This window comes from Alosa sapidissima, chromosome 4 (assembly GCF_018492685.1).
Source record: "Alosa sapidissima isolate fAloSap1 chromosome 4, fAloSap1.pri, whole genome shotgun sequence".
Classification (NCBI taxonomy): Eukaryota; Metazoa; Chordata; class Actinopteri; order Clupeiformes; family Clupeidae; genus Alosa; species Alosa sapidissima.
In genome coordinates, this window is record NC_055960.1 from 12,921,284 (window position 1) to 12,940,955 (window position 19,672).

General features: G+C 46.5%; 2 protein-coding genes across 3 annotated transcripts in view; one reads left to right on the top strand and one right to left on the bottom strand.

Moving 5' to 3' along the window:
• Positions 1–19,672, bottom strand: part of ncoa3 (nuclear receptor coactivator 3) — a 64,141-nt gene that overhangs the window by 12,285 nt on the left and 32,184 nt on the right. Inside the window, exons 12-24 of one of the 2 annotated variants that reach the window (XR_006031199.1) lie at positions 18,706–19,286; positions 17,141–18,378; positions 16,720–16,849; positions 16,114–16,275; positions 15,651–15,866; positions 15,364–15,478; positions 15,048–15,219; positions 14,487–14,882; positions 13,942–14,043; positions 12,407–12,665; positions 11,672–11,852; positions 11,158–11,341; positions 9,656–10,951 (exon numbers count right to left, since the gene is read on the bottom strand). Coding sequence is in view for 1 of the 2 variants with exons in the window: in XM_042089116.1 (XP_041945050.1) it covers positions 10,940–10,951; positions 11,158–11,341; positions 11,672–11,852; positions 12,407–12,665; positions 13,942–14,043; positions 14,487–14,882; positions 15,048–15,219; positions 15,364–15,478; positions 15,651–15,866; positions 16,114–16,275; positions 16,720–16,849; positions 17,141–18,378; positions 18,706–19,286 (3,748 nt within the window). In the remaining variant the exon portion in view is untranslated. Of the gene's footprint in view, positions 1–8,508; positions 10,952–11,157; positions 11,342–11,671; positions 11,853–12,406; positions 12,666–13,941; positions 14,044–14,486; positions 14,883–15,047; positions 15,220–15,363; positions 15,479–15,650; positions 15,867–16,113; positions 16,276–16,719; positions 16,850–17,140; positions 18,379–18,705; positions 19,287–19,672 lie in introns of those variants that run through there. The other variant, XM_042089116.1, reaches the window with a different exon arrangement.
• On the top strand, positions 4,988–6,208 carry LOC121706966 (DNA-binding protein inhibitor ID-1-like). The gene is made up of 2 exons (XM_042089148.1): positions 4,988–5,465; positions 5,664–6,208. The coding sequence occupies exons 1-2, from the start codon at positions 5,112–5,114 to the stop codon at positions 5,697–5,699; spliced, it is 390 nt and encodes a 129-aa protein (XP_041945082.1). The 5' UTR covers positions 4,988–5,111; the 3' UTR covers positions 5,700–6,208.

Sequence of the window (19,672 nt, forward strand, 5' to 3'; positions counted from 1 at the left end):
GGTGTGTGGGCTGGGTGGGGTGGGGTGGGGGGTTAGGGTGAGGGAGGAGTATGTCCAGGGACGGAAGGGACTCCGGCATTATTAAATCTGCAACAAGTTGTAACACTGTCTCCTATTGTCTGTGTGTGTGTATGCACGACTGTGTGTGAGAGAGAGGGAGAGAGAGAGCTTGTGTGTGTGTTTGTGTGTGTGTGTGTTTGTGTGTGTGTGTGTGTGTGTGTGTGTGGCCCCCCCTCAACGCTGCCCTCCTCTAGAGCTGTGACTGTGAAGCACTCACAACAGCTAGAGCTCTCTCTTCTCCATCCATCCCTTTCTCTTTCTCTCTCTCTCTCACTGTCACTTGCTCTCTCTCTCTCTCTCTCTCACCCTCTCTCTCTCTCTCTCTCTCTCTCTCTCTCCAAGCGATTGGCAGTGGAGTGGAAAGCATTCTACAGCACAATGGCCGCTCTCTCAATGGCTCCTTTTGCATGCCACCGGTGCTCTGTGACCAGCAGATGGGGAGCTAATTAGTGCCATTACAGGGGCTTTGATAGTGTGTGTGGGAACCAGGCAGAGGGGGCTGGGGGGGCCAGAGGCCCAGCACGCTGGCCGTGAATACGGACACAAGCTGCTGCAGGGTGCCCCGGACGGCTCCCATACCCACGCCATCATCATCACCACCACCACCAGCAGCCCCCCCCCACCAACGACATCCGCACATGCACACACAGAGGGACTCATACATACTGTACTGAACAGACGCAGGGCCCAGACACACAGACATGCCAGCACTTACACAGACGCACACACACACACACACAGACATTGAAACATACACAGAAATTGTGTTTGATAAATTCCCTACAACCATTATCAAATGATTAGCCATAATAGATGTAATTCTGGCAACCAAACGGAAATCGACATTTAATGCTGTACACTTCTGTACTTGCATGTATTTTTACGGTCAGTGATGTGATGGCAAAAAGACTGATGCAACAGACATCTTGAAAGTTTTGCTTGTGTCCTTTTTTATGAATATGAAAGAGCTTGTCAGTCCATTTTGTTTTAAATTCAGGATTAATTCCCCAGTCTGGACAATTGCCTGGCCAATCTATTAAACAAAATAAACATAAATCAGGTCGAAAACGGTTCATATCTTTCTTTTTGCTCCATTCATTAGTTGGTTAAAACCAACTCTTTAACAGCTCATTTCCATATGTTATGCAAGTGTTGCACATGCAAATGATCTGACCTCAATTCTGGCCCCTGTCTCTTGGACTATCAATTGATAGGGCGGCTTTGAGTGTGAGTTTCAGTGGGAATGGTTGCATGTTTTTCAGTGTGGGGCTGTCAGTATGTCTCTCTCTCTCTGTGTGTGTGTGTGTGTCCAGACTGACCTGTTGTTAGTAATAAGTCATTTGGTTAGCTGTACTGGACTGATGACAGACAGGAAATAATTCCCAAGAGGAAACTCATCACAGACTAGCAGCCCACTCCTCCCTCCCTCCTGACACACACACACACAAGACATAAACACATATGTGTACACACATATGCACACCCACTTCCCACGAGTTACCATGAGTCTTTCGCACGACCCCACTGCCCCGCTGGACACCGACAGGGTGCGGTCACCCTCAGCACAGCCGCCACAAACCACCAGGCCTCTCACACCGCACTCACACATCATCATCAGCGCAGCTCTCATTCCAAGGCCTCCGACGCTCTCAAAACCTCAGCCACACACGCACACAGACACAAGACTGACCAACTCCCACAGGGTATGTGATGGTCAGTCTGCCTTAAAGTGACAGTTAAAAGGAATCAGATTAGGTTCAACTTCATTAAACAGAGTGCAAATACAAAGATGCTGTAAATAACATTTAACGACAAGAGCAAAAGAAGTAGCATTATTTTATGAACAAACAGTCAGTACGACAGAATTGCTGACTTTCTGCAGCATGCTACATGCTGAGAGTATGGTACAAACTGCATATGTATAGGCTACTGCAATATGTACACTGCACTGTTTACAGAGAGACAAGTCAAACAAGATAAAAAAGGTAATGTATTATCTATTCTATGCATAATGTAATCCACATTCCTTTAAATTCATACCAAAGAGCAAACACGCCCACCTGTGTACAGTGGAGTTTTTTTATATGTATATTACTTTTTCTGCTATAAGTGCATGTTGTGTGTGATGTCTGTATGCTACTGAGACCCTGAATTTCCCTTTGAGGATCAATAAAGTATCTATCTTTCTATTTATCTATCTATCTATCTATATATCTATCTATCTGTCTGTGTGTTTAATTAACCTGCATACGGCCATCCTAAAGCTGGACAGCAGCACCAGGCCTGCAGGTTAGTGACCTGCATGAAGGGAAGGGCCTTGGGGGACAGGCATAGCTAGAATGTTCTTTCCCCTACAAAACCTCTAAGATCTAAACTAACTTTTCCTGCTGCCTGTTTCCTGTCCAGGCTTTTGTGGATCTATTTTCTGATGTGATAAAGAGTGGGCGTAACCGGCCTCTCCTGCTTCCCTCCTCCACGTGGACGCAGGGCAGTTACAGAGGGAGGGCTGCATGCAGCATGGCACAGAGGCTTTATAAAAAACAACGTTTGGGAGCTTAAAGTCTACGTCGACGCCAAGCGTGGTAGGCTTTCTTCTGAACTTTTGCCACGATGTTGCGAACAAGGCAATTCTCACTTGTGACCACATTTCTCTGACAAAAATAAACAGCAATAGTGAGGGGGAGAGATGGAGAGGGAGGGAGGGAGGGAGAGACGGAAAAACAAAGCAGACATTTTAAGTAGAAGTAACTTTTTAAGCTCTGCTAATGACCCGTTATAAGGGTGGAGCATGCTGTGTGTGTGTGTGTGTGTGTGTGTGGTTGGTGGTATTATAAGGGGGTCTTCTGCATCTAATATGTTTCACATTTCTTTCCTTATTCCCACATCTCTTTCTCTTCTTTTCCCTCTTTTCTCCAGCTCTCCCTCTCCCTGTCTTTTTCACTCTCTCTCTCTCTCTCTCCTTTTGCCTTGATGTGCTGTAAACAAGCTTAAAAGAGCCCAGCTGTGTGGCGTTATTGTTGGTGTCAGTAGGAAGTGCTGATAGCTTTTGCAGCTGAACAAAAGCTGGATGAGTGAGCTGAGGGGGCTCCAGACTCACTGGCTCCAGCCTAGATTCTCTCCCACAAGCCTTGCCTCCATTGTTCTGCCCCCCGACCCCACTGCCGCCTCCCCTGCCCTCCCTAAACTCTGTCAGCTGCGACCCTGCTGGACGCTAGCCGCCTGCAGCAGCACTGCTAGGCTCAAGTGGCTGCCAATGCAATGGGCTAGTCTGCTTTTTTAGGGATAGCCGACAGTTTACAATGATGCATTGTGCACACCAAGTCTGAAAAATGTATTTTGAATGAGTGCATTTCTTAATTCAGGACACTATCCTTACACTGGTGCATTGCTGTAGGCTACATATGTTATAAATTGATGTTCATGTTTTATGCTATTTTATCGTATTTATTTTTTGTAAATTGATTAAATAAAGATGTAAATATATTTGTAAAAAGATTTTCCAAGGGAGAGCACACATTTTACTGTAACTTCTTTTTGCCATTTAATTTTCTAAAGATCTAAAAATGCTGCGTAAAACGTATAGCCTACAGTGTTACGGAATGTAACCAAAACCAAATCCTTAGAGCCTCTGGAACGCAGGGAGTAAAAAAACAAGGAACTGGCATATGAAGTCTACATCCACTCCCCTTCTTTCCGGAGGGAAACTGTCTTTTTCCCCTCTCTATGAAAAGAATCTGCTCAGGCAAACTAGCGACAATGGCCGTTTGCAGGTGCGCGCCTCGGTAATCTCATCAGAGGGAGTAAAGTGATAAATGAATAATGATCACGGCGGTCGGTTTGTTCTCAGGGTCCGCGCTGTGCAGGTGAGCGGGGGGAGCCCAGCCTGTTGTTTGTAGTTGCTATGGGGACCGCCCGCGCGGCGCCAGGCTGACAGGCGTCAGGGCAGGGATGAATGGGTGACGTCACAGGGCTGGCGCCTGACAGTCTGCTAGGGCTTGTTTGGACAATCTGGGGAAGATTCAGAGCAGCGCTATGCAATATCAGCGTGTGTGCACTCAAGGCGAAACACACACACGGAGACCATGTGAAAGAATTTCGTGAGACCACAGGGACTCCCTTTTTTACCAACAGAAAAAGTACTTAAAGCAACAGAAAGAAAGCATGTCTATTTTACTTTTTCTTATAGGCTACTGTCAGACAGACCCAAATGTTACATTACTAATGAATATAAATAGTGTTGTTGTTATTGTGACGTTTGAGAAAAATTAATTATTAAATTGCCTAATTAATATCTAATAGTAAATACATCTGGCTCAATTAGGATCTAGATTGTCTGCATCTTTAGGAATAAGTAGGCTAGTCAAAGGCGTCTGCCAAATCCATAACCATAAGTAAGCTAATAATTAACCTAGCATTAGCTACTATAAAATGTAAGCAAATTATTAAACTATTCATTATATTAATAAATTAGAGATTAGCACAAACGACATTGTTGAAAAGAAAGTGAACGATGGAACGAGTGATCAAGCAATGCTGTTTTCTTCTCAGAACTCAATTTCTTACATTTCATGGTAGTAATGCAGGATAACCAATTTAAAGGTAATAATAGCTACCTATTCATCCTTATTAGCGGACCTCCCACCCCCGACCCCCGGGCACCCTCTACACCTGCAGAGTCCCCAAGCTATGGGCAGCTGGATTTCCACACATCCCTAGTAAAAGACACACATTTGTTTCCATTTGTAACACCATCCCCCTACAGATTATAAATTCGATAACCCGTTCTTTTCGCCTATTGGCGGAGAGCGCGACTGCAGGCGGTCCCTCCGCCGGCAATACAGTCCTCCTATTGGTCGGAAAGTGCAAACATGAGTTGCTTTGTCACGCCTCAATGTCCCGGCGCTGATATATAGTGGATGTGCGCGTGGTGGCAAAATACAGAGCTGTCAATACAGCGTTTCTGGAAACTCTTCTTGCGGATTAAAATCACAATCGAATTGGTTGAACAACCATCTCTGAACTTGGTCATCACCAAAACTACTACAGCCAAAATGAAAGTTGTTGGACCTACCTGCGCCCTGAAGAGCAAGGTTGGCGGCGAGGACGTTGTACGTTGCTTGTCCGACCAGAGCCTCACCATATGCAAGATCCCGCTGTTGGACGAACAGATGTCCGCTTTTCTGCAAGACATGAACAACTGTTACAACAAGCTGAAGGAACTCGTACCGACGCTGCCTCCTAACAAGAAGGCCAGCAAGGTGGAGATCCTACAGCACGTCATTGACTATATCTGGGACCTGCAGATCGAGCTGGACGAGCCGGGCAAGAGCCGCCAGGCAGGCAGCAGCATGCCACGCACACCCCTGACCACCCTCAATGCAGAACTTGCCAGCATTTCTGTTGAGGTGAATATCAGCCTGCAATCTAGAATAAAAGACGAGCTGCAAAACTCTTAGCTGGTTATCCTAATCTGTGAAGTGTATGCCTGTGCCATGTAGCATATTTGACTAGCCTACTGTTGTTGTCATGCTGTACGAAGTGGCAGGCCTACATTACGCTATGATGGGACTTGACACTGACCTGTTTATCTTTATTTTTTGCAGAATGGATGCTCGGATGACAGAATCATGTGCCGTTAGAAGACGCTACCGTTCCAACACCCAGCAGAACAAGCTTTGGGCAAAACTGAACAAGGATGCAGAGTGATGATGATGCTTGATCACTTCGAACAACCTTGAACCGAGTAGGGAAATCCACAGATTCCCGCGTTAGAGTAAAAGACTGTAATGCCTGTGACCCAGGAACGATCAGAGGACCAAGTTGATGCGGCCCGAGTGTCTACAGAAGCCTGAGCAGCCTAAAGGGAACAAATCAATAGATTGCTGTGCGCAGCCGTGGGATCCATGGCCCCTCAGCACGTCTGTCTCCCAGCTCTCCTCCTTCTATTGGGCCCAGAGTAGTTACTTGTTGTAGCTTATACACGTCAAAATTGTTAGTAGGCCTACGTTATTTTGTTGAAAAGGTCAATTTCTCAGATTACTGAGCGAAAATGTGTATTGTATATTACAATGACATAAAATGTGAACGTCATATTGTGTTTTCTACAATGTATCTGAAATGTGTTTTTATTAAAACAAAATTATTGTAATCCTTGACTCAACGGAATCCTTTTTCATGTAGCCTAGACTATCACTGTTTTTGAATATCTAAACATCGGCTAATGTTTGGGTCTGGCACAGTGCTACAGCTTTGCACATAGTCCTGGTAGCCCGTAACAAGCTTATTAAATGGGCATTAGGCTTAGGCCTACAGAAATAATAACCTTGGGCATATCATGACTTAAATATTAAATTGGTATCATTTATCCAAATTACAATCCATCTGATTTTCAGTCTAGGCATTTAACATTCCATTGATAGTCAACAGATAGCCCCAGTGCTTAATAGCCAACTGGACCTAGATAATCAAAATGAACAGGCTTTTCAGTTGGTAGGCCTATATTATTGTAAACTAGGCCGTAACCTCTAATCCCAATGTTTAGGTGTGAAATGTGAATATGAACCTTAGCCTATTAAAGGTGGGAAATAAATACATTTCGTGTAGGCTACTGGAGGAAAACAAAAGAATTAAGCTTCATGAATAAACTAGGTCACTATGAAAATAATCAATCATAACGGTAGCGCCCTTATGGACCCTCTCTCAGGTCTTCCTATAGATACGTTGTGATTAATCCCCGGCAGCGCAGGAGTTAACCCGGCCCCAGCGTAGGCTAAGTAAAGGCAGTCCGTTGTAAGATTTATTCTCTCTCCCTAGTGCAATGTTTTCCCTATTTCCCTGCGGTGTGGTTCTCGCAGCTGCAGCCCTCGCACAGTGAGGCACGGCCAGTGTGTGATTGTGTTTGTGTGATAGCTTTGTGCCAAGGGCAGGGAAGGGCGCCGGGGCCCAGACTGAGCGGCGCCGCCGCACACCTGGGGAAGTTCAGGTTAAATAGCTGCACATTCCTCGGCACACAGCTGATTGAAACATTAACAAACAGTAATCCGCAAGCCAGGCTGCAGATGGGCTGGGAACGCAGCCAAGAGAGTCTCTCTCTCTCTCTCTCTCTCTCTCTGTCTCTGTGTAGCAGTCCCACATACTACAACTTTGTGTTAAATAAAAACTTTTTCCTCCATTTATAGAGAGCCACCGGTTTGCCTCCAAGCACAAGCCCATGTTGTTCACTTCATTCTAAATAGGGTCTTTTTCTATGGAAACCAATATATGACTTTATGGACAATTTTCTGTTTGCAGAATAATATCGCAGCATTACTTTACTTTGTCTGTTAAGTCTATCTTTCTTACTTAAAAAAAATACGCACATGCATTCGACAGCCGTGGGTAGCCTATATGTAGCCTATATCCTTGCCAACCCCACATTCAATCGTGCCATATTGTTTAGGTAGGCTATAAGTCTAATATGCATAGCGACAATAACAATTCTCCATGCGGATAATCTCTTAAAAAAATAAAAAATAAAATCTTATTAGGCTTGTCATCCGACATGAATAAGTAGCCTGGGCTATATGTCGATACTTGATTGAGTCCGTGAACACCACGACAACAATATGTTGAACAATATGACCATAAAATATCATTCCAGTGTAAGCCTACGGTAATGAATATCAATATAGCAGCTCCTCTAATAGCCTATGGTGAATCTCTTCCATGTAGGCTAGTTCCCCCTAGTGGAGGTTTTTAGATCTATGGCTGACCAGCTTCAAAACCTATAAAGCTCAGGCTATTGTGTTTTTACGACACTCTCACAAAACATAATTTATCGCATATAAACATATGTACCCACATCAAATTGAAAATTCAATTTATGATAATTTACAGATCTTTATCTCTATAGGATTGGCTCTGGGTTTAAAAACACAACTGCGACCTCTGGTGGTGGTGAAAGGCATCTGATTTTGAACCGTCGCTAGTACACTATAATACGGTAGGCCTACTGCCTTTAGACACAACACAATAATATTGATAATGTACAATAGTTCTGATGGAGCATATATTTGTGACAAATCAGTCTTAAGTGTTTCATTGTAGGGGTAACAATGTACTGTAGGCTACTTTTAAGTGTTCCTTTCACGGAGGTATCAGACATGAGTCTGTTATTAAACAGTTTTATGGAAATTCATGGCAGATAGACTGCACAAATATGTCAGAGCAGCCTGCACTGTGCAAGGTGTGGATGTCAGACTCATTTAATTAGTTCTGATAGTCCTAATCTCAGCATTGGCTCCAATGCATTTTGAATATGCGTCCACCAAATTTAAGTAGTCTAAAAAGTGCATAATGACATGCATTCATATTGTTCAGTATGGCTAACATTTGGTTAAGTTTCCTCTGAGATGGGTGTAGGCTGGGTGTAGATAGAACAGTGCAAAGGAGAGACACTACTAGCCACGCTTAAATAGAAATTTGTATTTACATCAATATGAACATCAAGAGACAGAAAAAAGGGCATTGTAATTCATATCATGTAAAATGACAGCATATTTTCTCATCATATCTACTTAAGTTAATGAACACTTCCTTTCCAGAATGACGGTAAAAACGGTAGAGAAAGTATGTGATCCAGATTTCTCATTGTAAAATATACTTCATCATACTCATTCAAGCAATTAAGATAAAGACACAAAACAATGTTTCCTGAAAGAAGAAAAGAAAAACAAAAAAGATCTGAGTAAATTAACTGATATGTTTGAAGAGTTTTCACTCCCAACTCTCTCCTCACACCCTGCTGAGCTTGTAAAATGGTTCAAAATCTCAGCGTTTAACATTTTAAGATGTCCCATTCCAAACACACTCTGCTCATAGATGAGCCACTGGCCACACAGTTACACAAGTGTATACAAACCATATACGGTACAAAATCATAAAATGAAAGCAATATATTCATCTGATGTGTACCCAAACACTCATACACACAAGCACCTAGGTACAAATTACAGTCAATGTCATAAGTTTTTCAAAGTATTGAAAAAAGATCTTTGGATTGCGCATGGTTTTCTTGCAGGTAGATTCTTACAAAGACTCATTAGCAAAAAAAAAGAAAGAAAAGAAAATATATATAGCTATATTTTATTTTCAGGAATAGCTAAGGAGAGTGAGGATGATTGTGTGGGTGTGTGGGGGGTGGGGAGACGGAGAAAATCTCATTCTTTCAGCTTATATGATATGGGTAGTCTTCTATATTGGTAATATTGGTACTGTAACTGAAAGAAAATCTAACTTCCCAGTTGAGGATCCCCCAAACACATAAATGGCTCTGAACTGCAGAAAGAGAGAGAGAAGGGGAGAGAGAGAGAGAGGGAAAGGGGGGGGGGGAGACGAACAAAGACTGTCTGGCCTTGTGTCTCTAGCACTGTGGTGGTCCTATGAGGGCTCGGAAGGAGGAGGAGGAGGAGGAGGGGAAGGCTGGAGCCTCAGACAGGTACGCGTTCACAAGCAGACGTTCATCAGCGCCACGAGCCAGAGCCACCAAATCTGGCTGAGAACTCAAAGCTTGGGTATTGTCCCAGAACACAAGCCTGCAGCACCATATACATCCTACACACACACACACACACACACACACACACGCACAGAATTTTGTACAGACAAACTAACACGCAAACTTGTCTACACACCCACACGTTTGCTACGTAGCTTTAATATAGTGGGAAACTGGGCTCCCTCCGTAGCTTTCATATAGTGGGAAACTGGCCTCCCTCCGATCTCTCCCAAGAGTTCCCCATCTTAACAAATGTCCTTAGCATGAGGTCGTCATATACAGTAGCCATCCTCAGCTCAGAAGAGAGAACACACTTAAAAGTACATGAAAGAAAAGTGCCTTATCTAAAAGGAAAGGGGAAAAAACATGGCTCGCTCTCTCACTCTTTCTCCCAAATAAGAATGAAAATAGAACTCCAAATCAATACAGCATTGGCCTAAAATAAACAAAGTGGAGGGAGAGGTTTTGCCAGAGCCCTATAATCTGTGAAACAAAAAAAAAACAGAAAAAGAAAAGATAGAACAAAATAATAACATTTTGTATGATACATTTTGTAGCATATTTACAATTCTTACTTAGGAGGAGAGATGACAAACATTTGATGTCTAATACTGCAGTACCTTTCTGCCTTGAGTCCATGATGCTTCGCCTTACAGTTTCAGTCAGAAACTCAGAGACAGGATTTTTATTGCTTGCATCTGCATAATATTTAGTTAGTTACCTGTGCTTACAGCTCCCAATGGTTTAGGATGAGGCTCAACAGAGAGAAAGACAGAGAGAAAGAAAGAAAGAAAGAAAGAAAGAGAAAGAGAGCTGGAGAGTGAGAGTTGTATGTCTTAAAAACCCGGCGCTACACACACACACCAAATCATCCTGTAAGGCTAGGAAAAAAAACAAGGACTAAGAAATATTGCAACAATTCTTTTACAAACCAGCCTTGCGGTAAATGTCCGATAAAGTGCAACCATAGCCAGTTGTACCATGCCCCATGACCCATCCAGAGCGAAAGATGACCACCACCCCGCTGTCACGTTGCAGAACACTGCATGTCAATCTGTGAGCTTATGCGGCACGTCGGACTCCAGCAGTCTTCTGATTGGGGAAACACTCCTGCCCATGACTAAAGCAAGTACACACACACACCCTTACCCACACAAACACATGCATGTGTGTGTGCGCGTGCGTGTGTTCATGGTACTGTTTCTCACATAGAACTGTGATGAAAAGAGTTGCAGAGGCTTCCCTCGAAAGGCTGGTCATGAGACAGACCCAGAGCTCGGCCGATGAGGCAGCGGTGCCCAGGCCTGGTGGAGGTGGGGTGCCCTGCTGCTGGCCATCACAACTTCAGCAATATTTCTGTAAAAGGGGAGACGAGATGTGGGGTCAGGAAAGAAGGACCAGAGAGCAACAGAACCTGCCCAAAACGACATCTACACACACACACACACACACACACACACACACACTAACCAATTTAAGCAAACATACATACACATGCACGCATACATTCCCCAATATAAACACATGATGCAAACTCTACAAACACTGTGGCGTCTCCGTACCTGGTCAGGGCCCATAGGCATGCGTCCCATGCCCATGGAGTTCATCCCCATCTGGCCCATCGGGCCCATTTGCGGCGGGCCGCCTGCTCCGTTGGCTTGGCCCTGCATGGCTCCGTTCATCATCATGCCTCCATATTGCCCCCCGGTGTCGGGCTGCTGAAACTGCTGCTGTTGAGGGTATGAGCTAAAACCAGAGAGGGGAGGGGAATGGTCAGTCAATGTTGCTCCATCAGTGAGGAGTCACTACAATGCTATGGTCATATCGCTGAAACCTTCTATTCTTTGCAAAAAAAACAGACTGGAGTGTGTGCTGTAATGCAAAAAAAAAAAAAAAAAAAAAAATGGTCCCCCATGTACAATGTACGAGTACAAATGAATGCTTTAACCCCATGTTAGACTATCACAGAGCAATACACATACATTCTCATTTTAAAATGTTATGTACATAGCAACAGTAATATATTATCATATTATAACACACACACACACACACAGGTTGCTGAATTTGACTTACTTGTTCATGGGCATGCCTCCCTGTCCCCAGCCCTTCATGTCAGCTGACTGGTACATGGGACCGCCCTGTGGGTGCTGTTGCATCATGGGATTCTGAGGTCCTCCCATGCGTGCTGACATCATGCTGTTGGGAGGGCTGCCAGCCGTGCCCGCAAACGAGGGGTCACCCTGCTGGCTCATTCCTACACAGAGAGATCAGACAGACACCGTGTCAGTCTACAGAAGAAACAAGCACAGAACAGTGATGCTGAATAAAGACTATATGGAGCATACATGCAGGAAAGGAGAAAGAAAGGGAAAATAGAGAGATAGAGAGATAGAAGGATGGATAGAGTCCAAGCGGTATAAAATGTATAGAATGAGAAAAGAGCATCCAGATTCTATTCTTCAAAGAGTAACTGACATATCCCGAATGGAAAGTCCTTAAAAAGGTACTGTCAGGTTCTCCACTGATTTCATTTCAAGTTCATTAAAGAGCCTTTAAGGGTTTTGCGTGCCTACAGCACATCTTGAATGTGCCAATGTGCGGGTTGGCGCCTGGCATGGCAGCCTCTGGTATCCGTGTATGAATGCGTGGGTGAATGTGAGGCATTACTTTACTCTGTAAAGCGCTCCGAGTGCTCGGAGGAGTGGAAAAGCGCAGTACATAGATGCAGTCCATTTGCCATTCACAAAGAGTATCTGAGGCAATTCGGGGGAAATGGGAGAATCAAAAGATCTAAGGCCAGCTCCTCACCGTAGTTCCCTCCGTACGGGAAGGGCTGCTGGCCAGGCTGGCTCATGGGGGGGCCAGCCATGGGGTTGTCCATGCCAGCGGGGGCAGTGACGTTGGGCGGCGGGCTGAAGCCTGTGGCCGGTCCTCCCTGCTGCTGTTGCTGCTGCTGTTGTTGTTGTTGCTGCTGCTGCATGAGCATCATCATCCTCTGCCTGCGCATCTGGAGAGTGACCATTTCCCGATTGCGCTGGGCCATCATCTGAGCGTTCAGGAAGCCAGGCTGATGGGGAGACGGAGGGAGGGGAGCAGAGATCAGTCATTTCACATCAGTTTCAGGAAGTTATGTAAAAGATGGGGGGGGGGGGGGGGGGTGTTGCTGACAACACAGCCTCACCAACATAGCAGCCACTGTGATGACAGAGTTCAACTTGCCAAAAATGTGGCCAAGAAGTGTGTTAAAATGAGAGCCCACAAACCCAGACCAACTAGCTTTCACTGTAAGATGAAATATCAGAGTTACTTTGCTACTATATCTATTTAAATCAGTCATGAATTGGTAAAAGCCTGTGAGTGTAATACAAAAGTATCCTTTACACCTGTTTGCTTTTCTCCTCCTCGGTAGGCTAATCATATAGGCAAACATATTTTAACAGCCCAATTCAAATATATTTTATTTAATATACTTTATTATTATTTAACACACTTTTGTAGGCTATGTTGTCATAGCTAGAATAAGCATTAAGTGGCTATGGTTTGAAAAGCAGTCACTTCCAATCCATTGCCAGCTGATTCTTCTGCTTTGCATTGCTAGAAGTCTGGTTATAACTTCACCATACAGACAATGCCACCTAAAAACAATGGCTATATTATGGATAAACCTATATTGAGGCTACATATAGCCTATGTATATCCACTCAGCGACAGAGCAGGCTATCTGTTTTCTTAGCCGACCGTCTCATGTCATGTCCTGCAACATTGAGGCTACATAAACGAATGCTAGGTTTTTTCTAACTTGTGTACTCGATTTACAGTGCATTTGCTTTGCTTGTAAATTAAGTTGTAGGCCTATTTTCCTTGTCCAATGTAATTGTTGAACAATGCTGGAAAATGCCAGAAATTAATATAGGCGAAGGTTTCCGTGTCATGTCATACCTCTCGTCCTGTTGCTACTCTGGTAGTCTCACCAAAAGATGCAACAGCTGGCAGGACGTCATTGTGTTAACTGAGCTGTTAAGATATATAGAACATTTACTTCCGTGTAGTAGGCTACATAGGCCAGTCATTACTTTTATAATCGCGGGGAAACGTAGCAATGCATTCTGTAACTGTTTCCTTTCTTCCACGCCGTTGTGCTCTGTACCTTCTCCTCCAATTGTACTCGTAACGAAAGGCAATTGGAAATGTAGCGGAGTAAAGAGTAGATTACTGGCTCAAAAATGTACTTGAGTAAGAGTAGAAGTACCGTTTTGAAAAAGGAATATGGAAAGTTGGCATTCCTCAAAAAAAGACTTTTTTACTCATGTGCGTTACTTGTAATGTGTTACCCCTGCTCGTACCTGTCCTCCCATTGCTGGCTGCATGCCCGGCCTCAGCGCTGGGTTGGCCCCAGGGCCTCCCTCCATCTTCATGGCCATGGCCTGTCTGTTCTGGTTCATGAACTGGGGCAGGGAGGAAGGCACAACATCAGCATCTCATACATCGTCTCCATGTCGACAGAAATGCATTCTGAACACAGCGTTATTTGGCCCTTGGCATCCCATTTAGCCTGTTTGTTTATGCTTTGTATGCATACAGTACTGGCAGCATGTCGTACCACACTAAAAAGTGTGATGCCAGTAGAATAGTTAGTTCCATGAGTGTGATGCCAGTAGAATAATTATAGCAGAATAGTTAGTTCCATGAGTGTGATGCTGGGAATGTCAGTAGAACTGCATTGCGAGTGTGTGTATTTATGCGTATGTGTACATGCATTTAGTTCTGGGAGTTGAGTAACAGCATGCAGTTCCATGAGTGTAGAACTGTATTGCAAGTGTGTGTATGTGTGTGTATGTGTATATAGTTCTGGGAGTTGAGTAACAGCATGTAGGCCAGGGTTCCATACCTGCTGTCCCTGTAGCCTCTGCTGCAGCTGCATGCGGAGCGGCTTGGTGGCACTCATCATGCGTGGGTGCATCATGTTGGCGCGCGGGGGCCCTCCCATGCCCCCCATGGGGCCCATACCGGGGAAGCCTCCCTGCTGGCCCATCTGGTTCATCATGGGGTTGAAGCCCCCACCAGACTGGCCTGGCATGGGACCACCAGGACCGCTGGGACCACCGCCGGGCCCGTAGCCGGCCTGCATGGGCCCCATGCCGGAGGGAGGCCCTGGGTAGCCCTGGCTGTACATGGGCTTGGCCTCCATCCCCATGGGGGGCTCTGGGCCGGAGAAGGACTCGGGCGGATGGGGCGGATGGGGCTGGCGCTGCTGTGGCGGCTGCTGCTGCTGATCTCCGTGACCCTGTGAAGGAAGAGGGAGAGGAGTTACATCAGGTGGATCTACTGTGATTTTACAGGGGACAAAGTCTACTGGGGGGCAAATACTGCCAAAGTACTCCCTGAACACTGCAATGGATAGGGACTCTGAGAAAGCAAACAGATCCCTGAGCAACCCAAATTCTCTTGCCTGGCTGACTAGGTCAGGGATGCCTAGTGCGCGGTCGATCTCCTCGAGTGCGATGACATCTGTGTTTTTGAGCAACGAGTCCAGCTGGTCCAGGAGGGCACGCTCGTCGTTCTGACCCTGGCTGGTGGAAGGGGGAACCAGCAGCTCGTCCAGAGGATTACCAAACTGTTGCCTGGACACCACACAAGGACGCACACTTTTAATAAAACGGTCTGACTGCAGTTTCTAATGAAATCTCTGATTCTGTACGCATCACACATTTAAGAGCTCAAGGCGCACATGCTGAGGCCCTGGAGCCGGTGGGGTGGAGGCTCACCTGTTATTGGTCGGTGGTCTGTCCATCCCCATGCCTCTCTCAGGCCAGGAGGGCGACTGGGACGGATGACCCTGTCCTCTGAAGGCGTTCATGCCCATGTGGACATCATTAGGACCTACATAATGCAACACCACAACACAACAGCAGAGTGAATGGAAGGGACTAATATCTACTACATGCCAACCTGAAACAACTCCCATCAACCCTCACCAAATCAATTTGATATCCAAAAGCCATATGATTACATCCCCTCCCTCTTATCTCTTAGAACATATCCTGCTCTTTACCCATTTCCATGAGCTGCTGTTGTAGAATGGAGCGGGGGGCCGGCAGGCTGTTGGACCGGTTCACCATGGGCCCTCCCATCATGCCTTTAGGGTGGTGGCCCATGTTTGGATGCCCTGCTGGGCCTATGGGACTGGCACTCGACCTCTGCATGCCCCAGTCGCCTGGGCCCACCATGGGCTGCTGCTGAGGCATTCCCATGCCTCTGTTCATGCCACCTAAAAGACAAGACACACAGAAAGCACAGCACTCAGTTTTATATACCAACAAATCATATAAATCCAGCCTGGATTTGAAACCATAGATGTATAAAAGATAAACAAATGTGAGTACTGACCACCAAGACCCATAGATATTGCCTCCACGTTTAGGACATTTAAGATGTGTGCTATCTAGTATTTTCACCCTCTGCCCCTTGTTGCAGACAGAGTGCAGTTAACATCAGTGTCCAGCAGGGGGACTCACCCATGCTCAGTGCACTGTCTGCACTCTCCTGCTTGATCAGGCCAGGACATGGAGCGCTCCTGCGGCCGGTTCCCCCGATGCCAACTGGGGGCTTGCTGTCCACGGACATCGCCCTCTGGAAGGGGGTCCGCTGCGCTGGGCCCCCACACAAGGCGTCCCTGTCTATAACACACACAAAGCGAGATTATATATTAATATGTGCCTCTAAAATATTCTTTCATTTCGGTTTTAACAGTCCCCTAACCCAAGTTTCTTTCAGCCTCAAAACCCAAGATGATTTTCTGTCATTGTGTGATAAACAATAAAGCTTTCTGAATAATTTAATCCTTGAATATACTTCTGGGCACTTATGACCCAAATCTTAGAATTAGAGAAGTATCATTAGAGAAATAATTAGAATTAATTCATCTTAATTAGAATTGAAAAACTGTCCATCACATCAATCTGTTAAGGGAAGGACAAATGGGCTATCAAGTAGTTTAAATAACTTCACATGAACCACCCTAACTGTAAATTATTTAGGCCATAGCGATAAATCGTCAATAGTTGGCCATTCCAGATCTAGCAACTGGACTGCGGGTGTTTACATGTACTCTCTGTGGTTACCATGGGCACTGTTGTTAGGTCCGTTGCCCTGCTTGTTGGCTCCATCTGGTCCTCCTGCGTTGCCATGATCCCTGAACATCCCTCCAGCAGAGCTCCGGAAGCCTCCAAGGATAGACTCCAGGCTGTCCAGCTAAGAAAGAGAGACGAGAGTAACAATGGGTCAGCGAATCAATTCTAAACAAACCAGTCAATGTAGCCTCCATTGTGAGTACAATCAATGAAAACTACTGTGCCAGTTCACCTCCACATAAACTCCAATAATAGAAATGTCTAAATTTCCATTAAAAAAACACCAATACATCCTAGAATGTACTGCAAATTAGATCAAATAATTTACACTTCTAGATTCACAATTTACACTTTTACAAAAAGTAACCAGTAATTTCTATCTAGAACATATCTTGAGGGGCCTTTTCTTTACCTCATCTGGTTGTTCCATCTTGACTTTGCCCTCCATGCCCGCGGTGTTGGTGGAGGAGATGCCAGCTCCAGGTGCCGCTCCCGCTCCCGCTCCCGAGCCCCCACCACCATCCAGCTCCTCTGGCTTGGGCTTGCTGTCCAGGGCCCCTGGCCGCTCTTTGGAGTCGTCCTTGTTGAGGAGGTAGTGGAGGAGCGCGTGGGTCTTCTCCTTCTTGGGGCTGTGCTGCTCCTGCTTCACCTCTGCTCCTCCGGCCGCTCCTCCTCTCTGGGCCTCAGCTGCCGCTGCTGCTGCCGCTGCCGCCGCTGCGGCGGCCACCTCCAGGGGGACCTTGCCGGTGGCCTCGGCCGTGATGCGGGCCACGTCGTCTGGGGTGTTGCCGTTCTGCAGCAGCTTGTGGAGGATGCGGTGCTTCTCCTGCAGGGAGTGGGTGGAGTGGTTGCCGGGGCCGCCCAGGCCCGCCGTGGACGAGACGCCCCCAGAGCCCTGGTGGGGACACTGCATGGCGCCAGAGGCGGAGGAAGTTGCCGACGACGAGGAGGAGACGCCAGTCGAGGTCGGGCTGGTCATGCCCGCCGACTCCTTCGCCTCCATGCCCATGGGTGTGGACGCTCGGCCAGACTGAGAGGACTGGGACGGGCCTCCAGGACCTCCAGGGCCACCCATTCCACCACCGCCACCTCCACCACCTCCTCCTCCTCCTCCTGCGCCTCCCAAACTCAGGTCATCGGTGGGGGAGGTGAGGAGCTGGAGGAGCTTCTTGTGGTTTGCCTTGTCAGGGACTCTGCGGTTGGGCTCTGCTCCTCCTCCTCCTCCTCCACCACAGCTCTCTTTGCAGGACTGCTGACCCTCAGCCTTCACGGTGCCCTCTGGTGGCGAAGTGTGCTGATGCGCCGGCTGCTCGGACGCGTTACCACCATGCGCGGCAGCCGGGCTCTTCGAGTCGGACTGTGGCGGCGCCGGCTTGCAGGGCCCGTTCTGGTTGGGGTTCTGGCCATGGGCGTGGCCGTGCGGGCCGTGCGGACCATGCGGGCCATGTGGACCGTGCGGGCCACCAGGGTTGTTCATGCTGGGGGACGAGTCGGGCTTGTGGGCCGGCGAGGAGAGCGTGGAGGGCAGCGAGGAGGAGCCCACGCCTTCACTGATGGCCTGCAGGGCGTTCAGAGAGCTGCTGGAGAAGCTGCCACCTCCTGAGCCTCCGCCTGAACCACCGCTCACTGACCCCATAGGAGAATGCAGTCCTACAGAGAGAGGGGGGAGGGGCAGATATCAGACACCAGCTACAGTGGACGTTTGTCTAGGTCAAAGTCAGAGTCTGAAAACCTCAGACAAAAGCCTTGACCACAAATTCAGCCACACAGTACATACTAATTTGTGCAGGAAAACTCTCAAAATGTGTACACAAGAAACAAAATAGAAAAGACTGATTTTCTGATTTATTTTTCCAACAATGACCCAAATGAAAAAATATAAAAGAGGCAGCATCAATTGAATCATTGATGATTTGTGAGGGGCACAGCTGTTCCAGAGACACAGACACAGATAATATACTGAGGAAGATGACCTACCTCCAGGAGAGAAAGGACTGGATCCCATTTTGGGACTGCCCCTGACCCGTGGGGAGCCCATGATGTTCTGCTGAGGGGCATTCATGCCAGGGCTGCCGTGCAACGGGCTCGTCATGCCCATCCCATAATGGAACTGAGGCTGCTGCATGCCCGGGTGATTCATGTGATTCATCTGACCGCCTGAATTCATCTGACCGCCTGAATTCATCTGACCCATTGGGTTCATCTGGTTCATCTGATTCATTTGATTCATCTGGCCCATTGGGTTCATAGAATTCATCTGTCCCATCTGATTCATTTGATTCATCTGATTCATTTGATTCATCTGATTCATCTGGTTCATCTGATTCATCTGATTCATCTGACCCATTGAATTCATCTGATTCATCCGGTTCCCCACACCGTACATGGGGCCACCCCTGGGTCCCATGTGCCTCTGCTCATTCATCCCATAGCCCCTGTGGGGACCCATACCCATCGCCCCATTGGGCATCATGTTCATCTGGGCATTCGGGTGGGCATTGCCCATGCCCTGCGGCCTCATCACCCCTCCTTGGTTGGGCCGATACCCATTCTGCTCCCTGTGGCAGGAAAACAAAAAGAATGACCCAGAATCAGATTAGCGTTTTCAAAATGCAAATGCAAGCAGCACGAAGAGGCAGTGTATAAAAAAGGTGAAATATCAATAATATAAGCGGGATATGAACAATAAAATCTTATCTAGTGCCAAGTCAGGTGCCGTGATCACCACCATTTTAGGCATACCATTTTGAGTTTGACCAGTGAGAAGATGGGTTGTGATAACATCATATCTGAATGCTCCTTGTAAATTAAATCACTGAGAATACTTTGTTAAAATGTCCTGCTGGAGGCTACGTAAAGACTGAGAGGTTTTTTTTTCACACCCTGTGAGAAATCAAGACAGTCAGGGCCAATTTTACATGTAAAAAACCTGATATAGAAATGA